Below are 20,982 nucleotides of genomic sequence, written 5' to 3' on the forward strand. Positions count from 1 at the left end.
GTGTTTGTTTGCAAGTATTTGGATGGCAATACTGTATTAGAAACCAGCATGGGTTTGTCAAGTACAAATATTGCTAAACTTAACACAAACATCTGTCATAAGAAAAGAAAGTGACTTGTTTGTTTACTTGACATGTTAAAACATACATTTTACTAGTTTAGTATATGCTGGGATGCTATAGTTTACCTGGATTTCAACAAAACATTAACAAACTCTCCCTTGATACTTATATCAGTAAACAAATGAATTAAAACACTATCAGATGGGTTAATAGTTGGTTGGAAAACTCTTTTATAAGAGTTGTTATCAATGGCTGCTCTTCAAACTGGCAGGAAATTGTGAAAATGAAAATAATATTTTAACCTGCATTAATAGAAAGACAAGATAAATAATAGTCCCACTATATTCTGCACTAGTCAGAACTCATGGAGTATTACATTCAATTCTACACACCTCGTTTTTAGGACAAATTGGAGCAGTTACAGAGAACGGCAACAAGGTTATAGAAAACAAAACATGAGAAAAGGTTGAAGGAGTTTATAATGTTCAGCCTGGTGATATGATTTCACTTTAAATATTTAAAAGACCATCTTACAGAAGAAGGTGCAGGTTTGTTCACTGCTGCCCAAAGCAGTAGAACCAGGTCCATTTTTTTTGCATTTAATTCTGTTGTATTTTGCATCAGGGAAAATGTATCTAAAACCTGGCTAGAGTTTTACATGAGCAATGTTGTTACATTTTTATAACTAAGTAACATGTCAGAGCCCAACCCCTCTCCAAACTTACTTTACTAAGCATATGGCAATTGGTGTATAGGACAATGACTTTTCCACCCCATCCCCAATAGCGAGCGAAGCTACAGTATCAAACTATGAGAAGGACCTTATTTCTGATTGTCTCAGCCTTCTTGTGGCAGGAGAGTGGAAATGTCATCCATGTTCCTTCTGACTGTCAGCAGAACAGAGCTTCTCTCAGCGTGACTGATGCCTGGTAAAGTAGAATTAGGAAGGCAGTTATGATCTTGGCACTACTCCCACAATTCTGACTATATAGGTGTCATGGCTATGAATCAGTTACAAAAGTGTAACTGTAGATTGTGTTGATTCTTAAGACAAATTATTTCCAATTTCAAGAATACTTAGGTGATAATTTTGAAATATTAAAATACTTCATATACCATAGTTACATATATGTTGGTCTCATGTATAGGTTAAGGGCAGGTTTTGGGGCCAAAATTAAGGAATTAAATATGATCCATGGTAAATTTAGTGTCATTCTGTGGTGAAAGAAAAATCCCAGTGCCACCCCAGGGGACCTATTAGAGAACATAATCTTCTAGAGAAGAGCCAAAAAACCCTTTAGAGCAAAATCTCCTCTTGTACTATATAATTATGATTATATAATTATAAATATAATTATGCTTGGCAATGGTTTCAGTTGTTAGACTGAATAACCTGCAATCTCTGATCTGTCAGGAAAATAGATATTTACTAGTGTGTAAAACAGCAGAGATTTGGAAGTGTTTTTTTTTAATGCCCCACTGGTTTTCCCCCCAGACTTTTTACTATATGTATCTATGTAGAATCACAAGGGTTCACAATTACCTGTTCCACAGTTTCAAAGAACTCTCCTGGAAACCAAGCATTCAGGAAGTAGTTGGCATAGAACTCTGGTCTTTTCTTGGTATCAGTGTTGACTTTTCCTTCCTTTCCTTCCTACTTGTTGGCCTACAGTTTTTTCTTCTTCTTTAGCCACCATTGACATAACCTCCTCCAGTCCAGTTGCATTACTGATGGAACCAGCAGGATTCCAGCTAATACACTTGTTCTAGTTGAGACAGGAATATGATTCAGGCCTTTAATTTTGTATGAAAAATGTGCACTTTAAGATAGCACTGCTGGTCAATAGGTGAATAGAATGATGAATAAAAGTAGTGCTATAGTGATATAAAACATTTCCAACCTATACAATGCCACAGCATTAAAAATTCAGTAGTTTCATGGTTTATACTTTGACTACAGTGTGGTCATTAATAAATTGGAAAAAGCTGATCAAAGAGAGATTTACTCCTCCCCTTGCCTCTCTGCCTATACCATCATGTCCGCCATCCTGAGCTGCCTTCCCAACATGGAGGCCAGCTCACTGACTTCTAGGCTGCAGCCTACGAAGAAAAGGTATGAGTTCATTACACTGTGCTATAGGATTATTCCTTTTCCCTAGCTTTGCAGTGACAGTAGATGGCTCCTGTGTGCACTTCTGCAATGAATCTGCACCAAGATACCATTGGGCCTCAGTTGCCAGCTGGTCTAAAATACTTGCTCTATGTTTTTGAAGTTGCAAAAGAAAACTTCTTTTTAGCTGCATTTACTCTCACAGCAGCAAACCCCCAACCGTTTTTTCCTACACTGTAGGATAATCAGGATTAGGATATCATTCTACCGTAAAAACTGGCATACTAGACGACTTTCTAAGCCAAGAAAGTCATCTTAAAAGTGGGGGGGTCGTCTTGTGCGCCGGCTATAAGTTCCACCACTTGAGGATGCCGAGAGCGAGGGACGGGGGCAGCAAGCAGAGGCCAAAGGGAGCCTGCTGGTATCGCAGCTCAACCGGCCACCACCCCGGGCAGGCCTGCTGCTCCTGCTCCTCCTCCTCCTTCCCCCTCACCATCCCTAAGCAGCGCAGCCTGCTGCTCTTGCCCCTTCACAAGCTCAGCTGGCCACCACCCTCAGCAGGCCTGAGGCTCCTGCTCCTGCTCCTGCTCCTCCTCCCCGTCCTCCTCCTGAAGGAAAAAAGGGCAGAAGAGGCTGCCCTCCACCCTCCAAGCAGCAAAGCCTCCCATTTCCGACCAGCTCAGGCCTCTTTCTCCCTCTCCTCTCCTTCCTCAAACAGTGCAGCCAGACAGGCAGGCTACTCAAGAAGAGTAAAAAAAAAAAAAAAAAAAAAAAGCACCTCCGAGAAAGTCCTGCTGGAGAAACTTCTTTCTCCTGATCCATCTCCCCTCTTTGGGGTTTCTTTCCTTTCTCTTTGCTCATCTTCTCCTTTCTTTCAGCAGCTCTTAAGTTTAAAAAGTTTTAAAGAGCCTGCAAAGGGAGGAAGAAAAAGGTCTCTTTCCCCCGTTTTGTTTCGTTTCTGCAGCCAAGAGCGAGGTAGCCTCTGCAAGGGCGAGCTTGTCTTAAAGGGGAATCGCAAGTGAGAGGGGCGAGCTAGTCTTAAAGGGGAATCCCCTCCAAAAAACTGCCACAGATTCAGTGCCATGGAGTCACAGGAGTTGTAGTTTTACAAGGTCTTTAGCCTTCCCTGTTTAAGAGAGCCAGTACCATACCAAACTACAAGTCCCAGTTTTCTATCAGATTGTTTTTAATTTCAACTCTCACAATTCCTAACACCAGGCATAGGCAAAGTTTGCCCATGCCTGGTAGAGAAGCATCCTACATTTCTTCAGGGTACATCAATAGTACTGTAGAAAAACACAGAAGGTTCAGTTCTGTTGAGCACAAACTCACATCACCAGATATACATCTGGAAAAATAACAGAAATGTTCCAAGATAGTTTAGCTTTTGAGACATATCCAGAACATGTTTTCTTTAATAGCAGGAGAAATTAACTCATTTCCAGCCATGCCAACAATGTGTGTATTAAGTGGGAAAATCATGAACACATAGAATCATAGAATCATAGAATCAAAGAGTTAGAGGAGACCTCATGGGCCATCCAGTCCAACCCCATTCTGCCAAGAAGCAGGAATATTGCATTCAAATTACCCCTGACAGATGGCCATCCAGCCTCTGCTTAAAAGCTTCCAAAGGAGGACCCTCCACCACACTTTGGGGCAGAGAGTTCCACTGCTGAACGGCTCTCACAGTCAGGAAGTTCTTCCTCATGTTCAGATGGAATCTCCTCTCTTGTAGTTTGAAGCCATTCCTAGTCTCCAAGGAAGCAGAAAACAAGCTTGCTCCCTCCTCCCTGTGGCTTCCTCTCACATATTTATACATGGCTATCATATCTCCTCTCAGCCTTCTCTTCTTCAGGCTAAACATGCCCAGCTCCTTAAGCCGCTCCTCATAGGGCTTGTTCTCCAGACCCTTGATCATTTTAGTCGCTCTCCTCTGAACACATTCCAAAAGTTGCATTTAGATCAGGCTTTGGCCCTCCAGGTGTTCTGGATTTCAACTCCACAATTCCTAACAGCCTACTGGCTGGGTTGCTGTGAGTTTTCCAGACTGTATAGCCATGTTCCAGAAGTTTCCTCTCCTGATGTTTTGCCCAGATCTATGGCAGGCATCCTCGGAGGTTGTGAGGTCTGTTGGAAACTTGGCAATATATCTGTGGAAAGTCCAGGGTGGGAGAAAGAACTCTTGTCTGCTTGAGGCAAGTGGGAATGTTGCCATGTGGGAATGTTGTTGATTAGCATTGAATGGCCTTGCAGCTTCAAAGCCTGGCTGCTTCCTGCCTGGGGGAATTCTTTGTTGGGAGGTGTTAGCTGGTCCTGATTTTGTATTGTCTGAATTTCCCCTGCTTTTTGAGTTTTGTTTTTTAAATTTTAGAGGGGTTTTTAAAAATACTGGTAGCCAGATTTTGTTCATTTTCATGGTTTCTTTCTGTTGAAATTGTCCACATGCTTGTGGATTTCAATGGCTTTTCTGTGGAGTCTGACATGGTGGTTGTGAGAGTGGTCCAGCATTTCTGTGTTCTCAAATACTGACTGTTAGGAATTGTGGGAGTTGAAGTCCAAAGCACCTGGAGGGCTACAGTTTGCCCATGCCTGATTTAGATCCATCTCAAAAAGGGTATATTCATCAAGCCCTTTGGGCATGACCTTGGAAATACCTGGCTGCAGTGCAAAATCTTCTCAAGTGTTGGGTGGCTTTAAGGTAACTTCTGTCCCCTCAGCTTACCAGTATCTGCTGCATTTCCCTCCCCTGAATTATACTTGAGTCAATATGTTCCCCCAGTTTTTGGTGGTAAAATTAGGTGCCTCGGCTTATATTCGGGTCAGCTTATATTCGAGTATATATGATAACTAGAACTGGATGGCCACCTGTTGGGGGGGGGGGTGGATTGCATTGTGTCTTCCTGCCTGGCAGGAATGGAGTTGGACTGAACGGTCATTGAGGTCCCTTCCAACACTAAGGTTCTATTATTATTGTTATTATTATTTCTGTTATTAAGTAGAACAGGATGGCCACCTGTCGGGAGGGCTTGGACATGTGTTTCTGTCTGGCAGAATTAGGGTTAGACTGGATGGCCATTGGAGTCCCTTCCAATTCTAGATTTCCATTATTGTTGTTGTTGTTGGGGAAAGGACATTGGACCCAGCTCTGGTCTCACCCTAGGCAAGGTAAGATAGAAATTTATAGAACTTTATTATGCTCCATGGACCCACAACTGTTAAATAAATAACAAACATACAGGAGTTTACAGGTGAGGTAAAGGTTTTCTCCTGACGTTAAGTCCAGTCGTGTCGGACTCTGAGGGTTGGCGCTCATCTCCATTTCTAAGCCGAAGAGCTGGATACTGCTTTGATAGTCTTGGATTAGAAATCAAATCTGATGTTTTTATTTTTTGTTTTTATTCGGTGTGCGATGGAAGAGGGGTGGTCTTATACGGCAAGTATATCCCAAACTCTATATTTTAATTGGAAAAGTTGGGGGTCGTCTTATACGCCCAGTCGTCTTATATGCCGAAATATACGGTACTCATTTCTTCCAAGGCAGGCAAACTAGCTCTGATTTAGTGCAGCTTAACCTAGACCTCTTGCTATAATTCCCAGTATGAGCTAAAGTGTTTATGCAAAAAATCGAGAATTTTGAGAATAGACTTATATTTCTTGGGACTCTTTCCTCAAGTTGTTACATCCTCCATACCACAAATTCTCTACTCTGATATTCCCATCACACTCCCTCACTTTTCACCCACATATTTGGCTCACAAGAAATGAAATGAATAATAAAGGGAAATGGGAATATTGCTGCTAGACTAGCTTTGAATTTTCCCAGCAGTACTTCTATTGCTCTCAAGTCTGTTTTTTTCAGAGTGCATCATTAGGGTGGTACAAAGCAACCAGGCACAGAGTACATACTAGTTGAATGAACTTTGAATGCCGTGCAGCATTTATTGGTTGTTGGGATATTTGGACAATGTCTTCAAGAGGAACAAAGGAGATTTTCCTTTGAGTAGATAGATCTTAAAATATCAGTTAAAGGGATTTTGGTTGAAAGTGCCCTTGTTGAAACAATATATACAGAGGGAAAACATGGTGGTTGTTTTGCCTCTTGGAGTTGTGAAGGTAATCACGAGGATGATACATGACTGGTGGGGAGACGCTTTTAATATCCATTACCAAAAATAGTGATTTTAAACTAAAATGACTGATTAGTCCCTCTATAGTTGTGTGAGGAAGCGAGAGAATAGGCCCTGGTTATGATGTATTTAAAGCAGTTTGGCAGTCAGTGATTTGTCCTAAACCTAAGAGTAAGTGATACCGGTTTCTACCAAGGGGAAAAAAAAAGATTTATATGTTCGAGTCTATTCTGTCACTATCACAAGACTGTGCTTGTGTGTGTGTGTGTGTGTGTATGAGATAGAAGGAACAAATGTGTGGTTGTATATATTTATATGTGTACTTGTGTCTGTGAAATTATTTGTGCATGATTCTATCTTTATACAGAGAAAAAGGTAAAATAGGTGGCAAACACATATTATATATCTGTATTCACAATGAATATTTGGAAGAGAAGAAGTATTCTTGAAAATAATCCCTTATCTTGGCTAGAATAAATAATGTGATATAAATATCCTAAATTCTATTTTTAAGATTAATAATACCACATTAATTTATTATAATGCTCAAATTTATTAATGTTCCTTATTAAAAGGTCAAGATCCTACATGTCAGCATAAATACATCAGTGTACCACTGATGATGCCTCCACAATCTACCTTTGCAGACTGGCAGTGCCCTAGCCAAAATATTCTGGAGGAGTCCTGGAAATGCTGTCTGCAGCATGTTCCAAGTTGCTGGGTGCCTTGAGAACAGGCAATTGGAGAGATCACTAATGCTCATGCCACAACTTCTTGTCACAAGCCACCCTTCAACCCAGAAACATGCAGTGGACATCATTTCCCAGTCCTGTGATCTCCAGTATCTCAGAAACACTTCGGTCATGGAATTATCAGCCTGCAAAGGTAGATTTGTGGGGTCATGATCTGTCATTAATAAACAAATCTTGCTAACCTGTCATGGTAGGTTTTGGGTGTCAAGTTCAGCACTTTATGGCTGTAAATCTGAATCTGCAGCAATTAATGTATTGTAGGGCTGGCTTATGATGTCACAATTGCTAAACAGGTTATGAGCCATTGTTGCTGTGTACATCTATCTCAGTTGTATAGTTGAGGATTATCCAGGGACAAAATTCTTTGATCCAGAGAATAAGTTGTGAATTGAAAAATACAAGTGATTTTTCCAAAATTCTTCCTTTTTTAAGTAGCCAGTTCTATATTACTTGAAAGGGTCTTTAGCTGCATGTCTTTAGTAACTTCATTGGACATATATTTAAATTAATGAATTTGAACAAAGTTTTTAGGTGATGTTCTTAAGCAAAAATAAAAACTGAAAAACAAAAAACCCTGTTATTCTTCTAGAATGTCAGCTGATGAAAACAGAGCGGCCGAAACCAAACACATTTATTATCCGATGTCTTCAGTGGACCACTGTGATAGAAAGGACATTTCACGTAGATACACCGGAAGAACGGTGAGATTTATCATGTAGGCAGAGTTGTTTAAGAGAGAGATTTCGGCATCTTTTAGTTAAGGCTGAGCTGTTGTATTCAGGCTGTGTGCATTTATTTTAATATTAATGTGTTGTATGACTTATTCATTACATAAATATTCCTAATTTCAAAACACCGTATTCTGTGTTTTCACAGCATTTTAAGTCCCCCCCCCCCCCCCCCCCACACACACACACACCAGTAGTATTTGCTTTTCCGTGGTGGTGTGATTGCATGCAGTACTACTGGTAGGGTCTCCCATGTCAGAGAGACTTTTGCTAAAGAGCCAGATTAAGTGTGACAAACAGCACTGGAGGATCTCTTAGGGCCCTTCCACACAGCCCTATATCCCAGAATATCAAGGCAGAAAATCCCACAATATCTGCTTTGAACTGGGTTATCTGAGTCCACACTCAGATAAAGTGGGAGTTTCTGCCTTGATATTCTGGGATATAGAGCTGTGTGGAAGAGCCCTCAGAGAACAGTGGTAGCAGCATAGCTAACACGTAGTACTGTGTGGGAGACATTGTATACCTCCTTTTGAAGACACTTTACTGTGAAAGCCCTATGATAAACATATTAAAAAAACAGATAGAATGCAAGAAGATGAAGCTCCTGGGTTGGATGGCCCTCAATTACTGGGATACAACAGAGGGCAACTAGGGATAGCACTGTGGCTCATGATTCAACTATACTTAGGTAGGAAGGATGCTCAACTGTTGACATGTTCAGAGGAGAAAGGAAAGCCCAAAGCTGCACAATGCTTATGACAGTAACATAGAATCTGAGAAATGTGAATTGGGGAAGCTAGCCATAGTATAACAAGGAATGGGATGTATAAGCATTGCAATATCTGGGGTGAGTGAGCTAAAGGAGAGGTGTGTGGTGTTTTGAGTCAGATAATTACAGGGTGTTTCACTCAGAAAATAAAAAGCTAAGAAGAAATGGGGTGGTATTTAGAAGGCCCCATTATACTGACTAGTTGATGCAGTTTGAAGCTAGCTTTCAACTGCGGTGGCCAGACTCTCACAACTCTTACACCTTGATTCTAATATTTATTGTTTAGAAGTAAATCCTACTGGAATACATTAGATTTGTAAAGAGTGTCAGGGCATTGAATAATAAAGTTCTATTTCCATTCAGAAAAGCTTGTAAGTGAGTCCCCAAGGTTGAACCTCTTAAACTTTTAGAGCCCACAGACACATTTGGGCATCTTAAGAAAGGGCTATAGGCTCTAATGGCGGAGGTGTAACAGTCAAACATTCTTCAGGCCCACACCCTTTCTATTTATTTGTCTCTCATATATACAGAGAGATAAAGAGAGAGAAATGAAAAACCAGAGTAAGGAAAACAGAGAAAGTTGACTAGTTGGCAGAGAGAGTTGTGAAAATGGAAAGGATGAGGATAAAAACCTCAGATCAAGACAAATTTCTGAACAAATCTTACCGAGAAAACCCTGTGTTAGGATAATCTTTGGGGCTCCATAAATCAAAATGATTTGAAGGCACACAACAACAGCAACAACAAATAAAAAGGAACACAGTGGGGATATACAGAGATAAGGAAGATGACAAAGGTGGAGAGAAAACAAGCATGGGAAGAGAGCATGTACACACAAAGAATTACCTATTAAAGGTCCTCTCCATTCAGGTGAGCACTGTGTTCTTGCCATTATTTTTCATGAAGTGCCCTTCCCTCACAAACAAAAAGACTAGAAGAGGAAGAGAAATTCAACCTTTGCTAAAGATGGTTGTCATAGCTATTTTTTTCTAATTGATATTTCCACATCCTTCAAATGAACAATTCCATTCACTTAAATGGAATGGAAGCATGGAGAAATTTTCTACTGAAATAATGGTTGAAAAGTGAATGCTGTTTATTATTTCTATTTATGAATATTCCTGTGCCATGAATTGCCCTAAATCCAATGTTTTTTTTAACATTAAAACCATAGAGACAAAACACTATGAATCAAAATTATCACAAAAAACTAATCCGTAAGACTGAAAGAGACATTTATGGAGACATTTGCAAAAAAAAAACAAACAAAAAAAAAACCTTCAGTTCATAGTTCTGTTCGCTTTTGAATATTTGGTCCAATTGGATCACAGGCTATAGAGATGGGAAATAAATTTGTAAAAAAGAAAACTGCATACAAAAAGAGAAATGACAGCATGAAAAGTGAGAATATTGGAATTGACATTTTGTGTGTGTGTATACATTCTGTCATATCCCCATGCCCCCTTTTTAGCAGTACATTTATGAAAAGTATTATGAGATCTCTCCTGCTTTTGACAGGGAGGAATGGACAGAAGCCATCCAAGCAGTAGCAGACAGACTTCAGAGGCAGGAAGAAGAGAGAATGAACTGTAGTCCAACCTCACAGATTGATAATATTGGAGAGGAGGAGATGGATGCTTCCACAACCCACCATAAAAGAAAGGTAATTAAAGATTGCCTTTGACAAGCCTAACATTTTAAAACAGCCTTATACACAAAGATTGAAATGCAATAATTTGGAATAATTCGGTTCCCCTGTGCTTTAAAGAAGTGTCAGAAAAGATTTCAAAGGTACTTAACTCCTGTCAAGTCCCAATCCAGACCACACACACAAATAGCTTTGAAAATTGTGGTTTGTACAAACCATTATTAAGAAAATTAACACTCAAACACTTATCCTATTGGCTATCCTTTCTAGAAAAGTCTGAAAAAGATATCTAGAGTATTTGCTCCTGTTCAGTATTATGACTCTATTCATCCACCTAAGAGCACACATCTTTTTAGTGACATACGCAAGCACAAGCCTATTTATATATGTATTCGTTTTGTAATTGTGGACATTAGTATTTTCTTCTACCATCCCTAATGATTCAACACTCCTCAACATGCATGGTTTTGCTGTAGTAGCCCCTCTGAATAGCCATTCCTTGCCTGGTGGAGAGCTCAGAGTGTCACAGATGGAGATGTCTTCAGTTTGTGTCTGACCATGGGGCACAGTCAGTCCCCTTCCTGCCCCTTCCCTTATTTTCCATAAACCACAGAATGGCTGCTCAGGAGGGCAACCATGGGTCCTGAGAGTGGTAAGAAGGGAGCATAGTTGGACAATGTAGGATCTTGGTAAAGGTTAGTCAGTGGCTATGGAATCTCAAGGCACAAATGTGGAAATGTTATCTAGGGAAGGACATGTAAACGTTCTGGCTGTTTCAGAATTCTAGCCCTAGTATCCAGGGTGGGCCCTGTCCAGCAGCTTGAAAGATGGGAAAAAGCTATAGGAAGATGGTATCACACCTATATACATTATGGCAACAATCTTGCATCAGAAGACGGTACAACAGGTCTGTCATCATAGCTATGCCACCTGATGCAGGCCCTCAAAATTCTCATTAGAGGTCAGGCAGCTGCACCAATCAAATGAATTTTATGACACTGGAAAGGGAACACTCCTCCCATCAGTGAAGTGCAATATAGAAAACAGTGGGACCATCTCACCACCTTTTGTACTGTGCTTCAGTGGCAGGAGGGGCCTGGATGTGTCATCAGTCAGTGCCCTACTCTCCACCACCTCACAACCCCTTTGAAGTGGCTTCTCAGGTAGTTTCTAAAAACTGAATTAATAGCTGCAGTCATTACAACAAAGCTCTGTCATTGTAGCTACACATAGTAGCTCCAGCATTGTTGCTATGTTTGATGAGGTAGAACCTTGGTTTTTTATTTTTTTAAAATGTAACTCTTCTTTCACTCTCCTTCCTCCCTACTCCTGCCTTTCTTTTAGTACTGAGACCAAACATAGTTCACAGTCCAATAACTTGTTCCATTAAGAACAAAATGAATAAGGCAATCATTTTAACAATGAAATTAAAAGTGGGAGGAAAGGGGGAAAATGCATCAAACATCCCCCAAGTCTCTTCTCCAACAGCCAGTCACCTACCAATAGCATATTTTATAATAGTTTATTTTTCTTCATTAGTATACAGATTGCTGGAAAAGGGACACTTCCTCTTGCATTCCCTTAAAACATGTCTGCTATGTTTATGGGAACAAGTTAAGAACTTTCTCTGAAGATCTAAAACATAGATTTTTATTTATTTCGTATAAAAAGCATTTTATAAATTAGTATAAAACTGATAAAAATAGAAGACGTGCAGGCGGCTAAATATCTTTTGACCAAAAACGGGCAACAGCAACGCCATTGTCTGTAGCCTCCAACAGTTCCTCCTCTGTACATGAGGCAGGGCACAGTGGACAAGCATACAGAAGCAGAGTTGTCTGTTCTGCTCCACAGTCACACAAGGTATGGGGTTCTTTTAGGTAGTGCCATTTTGCCAGGTTGTCTTTTGATCTGCCCACTCTTCTTCTGAGTCTATTCAGGGACTTCCAAGTTGCTCATTCTTGGTTTGCCCCTGGAGGAAGACCCTCGTGGGGGGCCATCCAGTTGACAACATAGGTAAAAAAACACAAGGAGAAAAAGTGTCCTTTAGATAGCCTGGGCCAAAGTTGCATTCATATGTCATAACCAACACTTTGTATGATGTGTGGCAGTTGATCTGTGGAAATACATAACATTGGCAATTCCATGGGAAGATGATTTCAGAGGAGCTATGTGTGTGTGTGTAAATGGGGAACCAGTTCATTTCAAGGTTCTTTGTAGGCTCTTTTCAGATTGTAGCAAAGATTTTTTTTCATACACAGAGCAAGCTTTTGAAACCTTTTAAGTACTATGCAGAAATCAGGAATTCCCACTCACTTCAATAGAAATGTTTCATCATATATTTAATCTTTTAGAAGTTGTGTAAGTCTTCTATTCATTCCTGATCACTGTGGCAAAACTAGTTCAATGATCCTTTTTCTTGTTTTCTAGTATCTGTGCACAGTGAGCACTCCCATTTTTTCTTTTGATTTCAAACCTGGGTTTTGAATTCTTATATGATTTATCCTAGTAAAACATTGTCTTTTGTTTTAGTTCAAAATCATTTATTCATATTACATGTGTTTTCCTTATACTTATTTTCCTTTTGTTCAGATAGCTGAAAATTTATTTATGTCCACTTCATATCTTACACACTGTGAAAATTATCTGCAAATCTGTGCCCAAACAAAATAAATAGGCTGATGGTTGGCATTATACGGCAGTCTGTTGCTGGCATGCTATATGGTCAGCAGACCATGTACATTCAGAAAATCTTTCCATGCGGCGCTCCAGAGCCGGGAGCATTATGGTGTTAAAGAAAGCTTAGTGAGCTGTCGTATTTCACCATCCCTTGGCTCCTCTGTAGTTGATAATAATTCTTAAACTGGCAGCAGCAAAAACATTCAAACTAGGTTAATAATTATTCTTCTGTGTAATGCATAGGCACATATAGCATCTAAGATTACCAACAATTTATATATTCTGGCATGTTCTCTTGGCAAAAACATCTGTGCCTATGTATGATGTTCTTGTAAAAGAAGAATAAGTTAAAGATGTATCGTTATACCAGTTCTTTATCTCTGTGTAATATTATCAGCGTGATCTATACCCTTGATATGTGTGTGTGTGTTTTTAAAAAATTGGTAATGATAGTATTTGATGGCAGGACATAAGCATTTTAATGAATACAACATCTGCAATGTGTAAATCCTATTAATTTGTGGTCTTGTACTCCATACAGACAATGAATGATTTTGATTACTTGAAACTGCTTGGCAAAGGCACCTTTGGCAAAGTAATTCTGGTCAGAGAGAAGGCGAGTGGGAAATACTATGCTATGAAGATTTTGAAAAAGGAAGTTATTATTGCAAAGGTATGCATCTGTAGTATATAATTATATTGCTACATATATTTGGGAATTGACATTTTCACCCATATCTGTTTATTTAATTTATATCTCACTTTTCTCCAGACACAAGGCCCAGGCCAGTATAAAATGAACCCCGAATGTTTTTGCCAATTGAAACACTAATAGGATTATACTACTCTTAATTTAGTGAATATAAGAGCAAAGTTTGGGGGGATAGGAGGACTGCCCCAGAACTCTTTGGGGGCAGCACAAATGAGCAGACCATGTTGTGGGTGACGAGTATACTTTCTCTCTCTTTCTGTTTCTCTTCAGCTATTTCTCACATAGGGAAGATTCTGATAGGAGAAGGGAAGATACCTTAAAGCCCTGCAGGACTTCAATTTAGATGTAATTGCATGGGTTGGGGTAGAGAGGTTGTGTTCAGATTCTTCCACTCTATATATGCTAGAAATACCAATGCATGCAAGGTACTGTTTCCTCACTGCAATTAGCAGGTTAGGATATTTGATACATCTAGATATGGGAATGGTTCCTTCCAAGGAATCTATTACTTTCTGCCTAAATATATAAAGTTGTACAAAAGAACTCTTAGAGAAAGCCTTAAAGGGTTAGTGCTATAATGTTTGCCTTGCTCCTACGGTCATATAATGGCTGATGTGATTCCGCCTAAGAAATAGCCTTATACCAAGTTAGATTTATTCATCTGACCCAATCTTACATATTCTAAATGGCAGCAACTCTCCAGTCTCAGGCAGACGTTTTCACCTTACATCCTTCCTGACATTTACCTGGAGATATCAAGTTTAAACAGACTTCTTCTGCATAGAAAGAATTTTGGTCTGTTCCTATGGACACTATTAAGAATGCTTAAGAAGTAATTAGGCACAATAGATCAGTCCACATTGTCCTATTTATTTTAGTGGGTTTTTTTAATTGGCATTTCAACTTTCCAAAATAGTACTAAAACCTATTTAAATGGCCCAGATATTTTTACTGGCTTATTCCTGTGGTAGTATTTTCTTTTTAATAATTAACATATGGATTAAAATAAGAACTGGCCTTGGAAGAACAGACTGGTTCAAGATTGGGAAAGGCATACGGCAGGGTTTTATACTCTCACCCAACCTATTCAACCTGTATGCAGAACACATCATGCAATGTGCGGGGTTTGAGGAATCCAAGGCTGGAGTTAAAATTGCTGGAAGAAACATTAACAAACTTAGATATACAGATGATACCATTTTGATGGCCGAAACCGAGGAGGAGCTGAGGAGCCTTCTAATCAAGCTGAAAAAAGAAAGCGCAAAAGCTGAGTTGCAGTTAAACATTAAAAAAACAAACCCAAGATTCTGGCAGCCAGACTGATTGATATCTGGCCAATAGAGGGAGAAAACGTGGAGGCAGTGACATACTTTGTATTTCTAGGTGCAAAGATTACTGCAGACACACTTCAGCCAGGAAATCAGAAGATGTTTACTTCTTGGGAAGAGAGCAATGACCAATCTCGATAAAATAGTGAAGAGTAAAGACATCACACTGGCAACGAAGATTCGCATAGTTAAAGCAATGGTATTTCCCATAGTAACCTACGGATGTGAGAGCTGGACCATAAGGAAGGCTGAGCAAAGGAAGATAGATGCTTTTGAACTGTGGTGTTGCAGGAAAATTCTGAGAATACCTTCGACTGTGAGAAGGTTCAACCAGTCCATACTTCAAGAAATCAAGCCCGACTGCTCATTGGAGGGAAGGATCTTAGAGGCAACGATGAAGTACTTTGGCTACATAATGAGAAGACAGGAAAGCTTAGAGAAGATAATGATGCTGGGGGAAAAGGAAGTGGGACCAACCAAGGGCAAGATGGATGGATGGTATCCTTGAAGTGACTGGCTTGACTCTGAAGGAGCTAGGGGTGGTGATGGCCAACAGGAAGTTCTCTTGTTGGCTGGTCTATGAGGTAACGAAGAGTCGGAAGCGACTGAACGAATAAACAACAACATGAATTAAAATAGATATTTTTCCCCCAGTTCTAGTGCTATTTTTCACAATTTGGTTTCAAAATGTTTGCTAGTGCTGTAGAGACATTACTGCATATTATCCAAACACTGTGGCAGTATAGAGAGAGGACTGAGTTTTTAAAACAAAAATCTGGTTTATTATCTTGATATTTGGGGTAACCTCCTTCCTCTTTTTGTAGTTTTTCCTTAGAGTGTTTTAATTTTAGGTTTTGAATCATTTCTGTTGAAATTCATTATTGAAATAACATTGTTTACTGTTTAGGATGAAGTGGCTCACACACTTACAGAAAGCAGAGTATTGAAAAATACTAGACATCCTTTTTTAACGGTGAGTATAGAAAATTAAAGGAACATAGTTAAAATGTATCATAGTTCAATCCTGGTTTTAAGGGCATACAAAACAACAGTGCCAGCTGCCTCTCAGATACTCCAAAGGGATGGAGGCAGCTAGCTTATTTTTTTGGAAGTCACCTTATGATAATTCCTAATGTTTGCAAACACAGTCTTTCTGGAGAATATTTTCTATAATGATTAGAACCAATTTCACTACTACTACTAGTAGTAATTATTATGTTATTTACACCATATCTTTTTCCAAAACTCAGTGTTGAGAGGGTTTACAATTAGCACAATGTGGCTAAGAGCATACAAAAGATCATAAAATAATAGAATAATAGAGTTGGAAGAGACTACATAGGTCTAGTCCAACCCCGTCATGCAGGAAAAGCACCATCAAAGTACCCCTGACAGATGGCCATCCAGCCTCTGTTTAAAAGCTTCCAAGGAAGGAGCTCCTACCATACTCTGAGGCAGAGAGTCCCACTGTTGAACAGCTGATTTTTTTCAGATGTACTCTTGTCGAACCAGGTGTCATCTATCCTGTATCTGTGGATTTCACTTTTTTCTGCCTAAGTGAAGTATACTACACTTCTTGTTGAAATTCATTTTATTAATTTTTGGCCAAGCTCTCTAATCTGTTGAGGTCCTTTTGAATTCTGATCCTGTCTTCTGGAGTATTAGCTATCCCTTCCAATTTGGTGTCATCTGCAGACTTGATAAACACTCCCTCTAAACCTTTATCTGAGTCATTAATAAAGATGTTGAACAGCATCGGGCCCAGGACAGAACCCACTAGTCCCTTCTTTCCAGGATGACGAACCATTGGTGAGCACCCTTAGGGTTTGGTCTCTTAAGCAATTACAAAGCCACCTAACCATAGTATTATCCACCTTACATTTTACTAGTTTGTTTGCAAGAAGATAATGGGGAACCTTGTCAAAGACCTTACTGAAATCAAGATATGCTATCTATCTTTGGAATGCTCTCCCTAAAGAAATCAGACAGACGCCCTCTGTAATTAACTTTAGGAAAGAACTAAAAACCTGGATATGGAAGCTGGCTTTCGAAAATGGTTGATTACTTCTTTATGATCGTGGTCTTTTAGCCTTGTTAATATCTATTGGTTTTAAACTGGTTTTGCCTCCTCAATGCAATATGTTTTTAAACTCAGTACAATTTTAACCTATGTATTTATTTATTGTGATATCATTTTTTAAACTTCTGGTTATGATTATATATTATTATTATAATAATTTAATAATAATAAACTTTATTTATACCCCGCCACCATCTCCCCGATGGGGACTCGGAGCGGCTTACATGAGGCCAAGCCCAAACAGCAAATTACAATAAAATAAAACCAAAACGCAAACAATAACAACAACATAATTACATAAAACATGTGAAAACATAGCAATATAGAATTACAATAGGCACAATCACAATGACAATGGGCAGGCTACATGTAATGATTAAAGGAGAGACTGATTAAAACTGATTAAAACTCAGACAAGATAAGAAAAATATAGATTATGTCTTTTTTTGGTTTTTGCTTTTGTATGTATTGTGTCTTGATGTTGTTGTGAGCCGCCCCAAGTTCTTGTGGAGAAGAGGGCGGGATATAAAAAGTTGGCTGTTTTGTTGTTATTCTATCCATAGCATTCCCTACATCCGCCAATCTTATAACCCTATAGAAAAAAAAAAGAGATAAGATTAGTCTGGCATGACTCATTTTTGAGAAATCCATGTTGACTTTTAGTAATCACAGCATTCTTTTCTAAGTGATTACAGACTGCCTCCAACATTAAAATAGAATTAAACTATTGACAACACTAAAATAGTTTAAAACATAATTTAACAAATTGAAGACAGTAAAATGAAAACACCTCCATACAACACCTCCAATTTCCTTTCTTTAAAAATGTTCAGTGATAAAGCTTATTAGAAGGAAAATGTTAGTTGGGATCCTGTATCACAGAAATAGTTATGAATGCATAACTATGTATCTTTAACAGCCAGCAACCACACCAAGCAGTAATATTTTTAGCTGATATAAATACTGAATATATTTATTGTATTTAATAGTATTGGAAAATGAATTATAGAAAACATTAGGGAGCAGTGAAATACTATGTTTTGAAAGCTTCCCAGTGACTACTATTCATAGTAGTAATAACAACATTTTATTTCTTATTCATCTCTCCTCCGAACTAAAGTAAAACACAGTAGATAGTGAAAAACCTAAAACTGTTTTAAACACATAGATCAAAAACACATCAACATAAATTTAAGACACACATTAATTCGTGCAGCCTGGTGCTTTCTCTGGTAAATCCAGTTGTTGCTAGGATCCAGGACATTTTTTGTGGTGTAGTATATGCATCAGAAACTATGTTTTGAAGGCTTGCCAATTATATGTGTTAGTGTCCTCAACTTCATAAATTATGACATGTTTATTTAAACATGAAATAGAAGCAGTACTGACCATTTCATTTAAGAACAATGTATGTTGTAGTTACTTGTGTTCATTATTGTAGGACACCCCTATTGCAAACGTCTTAAATATTACAAACCAAATCTTTGAACGTTCAATTTGTGTATTTTTTATTAATAAAAGGTTTTTCTTAAAAAAATTTTTGACATGATACCTCAGTTTCTCCTCAGTTACTTACCCCAAGCTATAGAAAGCTCCTGTTCCAGCTTCTTTTTCTGCTCTCGTGGCAGCGGTATGTTCCTGTCTCTAGCTGCCAGTGACACTTTAGGGTTACTCCAAAGCCACCACTAGTGCTACAGATTGTAGCAGTCTTGTCTGCTGCCAAGCCTTGGGCCTGCTATGGCCATCCTGATGCCCAGTGTCCGAAGAAAGGAGCATGCCACTGCCTCTTTAGCTGAAGAAGAAGTTGGGACAAGAGCATAAGGAGGAGATGGTAGCTGTTGAGGCTGAAAGTAATCTTTGCAAGGGGGTAGAGTGTTCTTCTATTTACTTCCTCATGAGTAAATCAGCCTCTTCCTACTCTGAGCAGCTGAGAAGGCAAAGAAAAGCACCCTTATTACCCAACCTCTGTTCTCTCCATTACAGCAATTATGTGCCAACAAGCTGCCACTGCCATTTTTTTTTTGCAATTATTGGTGGAAAAAGGTCAGAAGTAATGCCACAGCAGGCAGAGTTTTCGCATTTACCTATGTGAAGGTTGACCCATGTTTTTGGAGTCACTGTTTGTCTAAATCTTTAGACTTTTACACAAGTATATATGGTAAATATGTTAAAATATTATAATGACTTACTCATATTTACTTGTGCCTAATGTGCCATTGAATCTAATGCATTCCTCAAATTTCAAAACAAAAAAAAGTGTTTACTGCCGAATATAATGTAAAGCAGCAAGAAGTATACTCTTTGTAATTTATTTATTTATTTATTTATTTACTTTGCTTCTATACCGCTGTTCTCAGCCCGAAGGCGACTCACAGCGGTTCACAAGACACAGGACACAGCAGAATTCAACACCAATATAAACAGTTAATAACCTAATCTAATACACAATTAATACACAATTACTATGATAATCATTCACTAGCGTCTCGTCACTAAAAACATGATCCAGATTCGTCATCCATTGTTCCATTCCTATGTCATTACCAGTCTTTGCACTGATTATTCGAATGCCTGCGCAAATAACCAGGTATTTACTTTTTTGTGGAAAACCATTAGAGAAGGTGCTAATCTAATATCTGTGGGAAGGGCGTTCCACAGCCAGGGAGCCACCACCGAGAAGGCTCTGTCTCTCGTCCCCGCCAGCCATGCTTGTGAAGCTGGCGGGATCGAGAGCAGGGCCTCCTCGGAAGATCTCAAAGTCCTGGTGGGTTCATAGGCCGAGATGCGGTCGGAAAGGTAGCTTGGGCCGGAACCGTTTAGGGCTTTAAAGGTCAACGCCAGCACTTTGAATTGAGCCCGGTAGCAAGTCGGCAGCCAGTGGAGTTGGCGCAATAGGGGGGTTGTATGCTCCCTGCGTCCCGCTCCTGTTAGAATCATGGCTGCCGAGCGTTGGACTAGTTGAAGCTTCCGAGCTGTCTTCAAAGGCAACCCCACGTAGAGAGCGTTGCAGTAATCTAGGCTGGATGTAACCAGAGCGTGGACTACTGTGGCCAAGTCAGACTTCCCAAGGTACGGGCGCAGCTGGCGCACAAGTTTTAGCTGTGCAAATGCTCCCCTGGTCACCGCGGAAACCTGGGGTTCCAGGCTCAGCGATGAGTCCAGGATCACACCCAAGCTGCGAACCTGCGTCTTCAGGGGGAGTGCGACCCCATCCAACATAGGCTGTAACCCTATGCCCTGTTCGGCCTTGCGACTGACCAGGAGTACCTCTGTCTTGTCTGGATTCAATTTCAATTTGTTCGCCCTCATCCAGACCGTTACAGCGGCCAAGCACCGGTTCAGGACCTCGACAGCCTCCTTAGTAGCAGGTGGAAAGGAGTGACAGAGTTGGACATCATCTGCGTACACATGGCACCGTACCCCGAAACTCCGGATGATCTCGCCCAGCGGCTTCATGTAGATGTTAAACAACATGGGAGACAGAATTGAACCCTGTGGAACCCCACAAGACAACGGTTGTGAGGCTGAACAGGTGTCTCCCAATAACACCTTCTGGGAACGGCCCTCTAGGAATGACCGGAGCCACTGCAGAACAGTGCCTCCGAGACCCATCCTCATGAGGCGTCCCAGAAGGATACCGTGGTCGGCGGTATCGAAGGCCGCTGAGAGGTCCAGCAGCACCAACAGGGACACACTCCCCCTGTCGAGCTCCCGGCGCAGATCATCCACTAAGGCGACCAAGGCCATCTCGGTACCATGTCCCGGTCTGAAACCAGACTGTGCCGAATCCAGATAATCCGTGTCTTCCAAGAATACCTGGAGTTGTGAGGCCACCACGCGTTCCAGGACTTTGCCCAAAAAGGGGAGATTGGACACTGGCTGAAAGTTGTCAAATTTAGTGGGGTCCAGTGATGGTTTTTTCAACAGCGGTTTTATTATAGCTTGTTTTAAGCTCGCTGGAATCTTGCCTTCCCGAAGGGAG

General features: G+C 40.0%; 1 protein-coding gene across 2 annotated transcripts in view; it reads left to right on the top strand.

Moving 5' to 3' along the window:
- The window catches only part of AKT3 (AKT serine/threonine kinase 3), a 143,738-nt gene that overhangs the window by 90,122 nt on the left and 32,634 nt on the right, over nucleotides 1-20,982 (top strand). For both annotated transcript variants that reach the window (XM_060753921.2, XM_067464662.1), the window contains exons 4-7: nucleotides 7,643-7,754; nucleotides 10,072-10,216; nucleotides 13,422-13,553; nucleotides 15,828-15,893. In XM_060753921.2, the coding sequence (XP_060609904.1) occupies nucleotides 7,643-7,754; nucleotides 10,072-10,216; nucleotides 13,422-13,553; nucleotides 15,828-15,893 (455 nt within the window). The remainder of the gene's footprint in view (nucleotides 1-7,642; nucleotides 7,755-10,071; nucleotides 10,217-13,421; nucleotides 13,554-15,827; nucleotides 15,894-20,982) is intronic.

The sequence above is a fragment of the Anolis sagrei genome, chromosome 1 (assembly GCF_037176765.1).
Source record: "Anolis sagrei isolate rAnoSag1 chromosome 1, rAnoSag1.mat, whole genome shotgun sequence".
Classification (NCBI taxonomy): Eukaryota; Metazoa; Chordata; class Lepidosauria; order Squamata; family Dactyloidae; genus Anolis; species Anolis sagrei.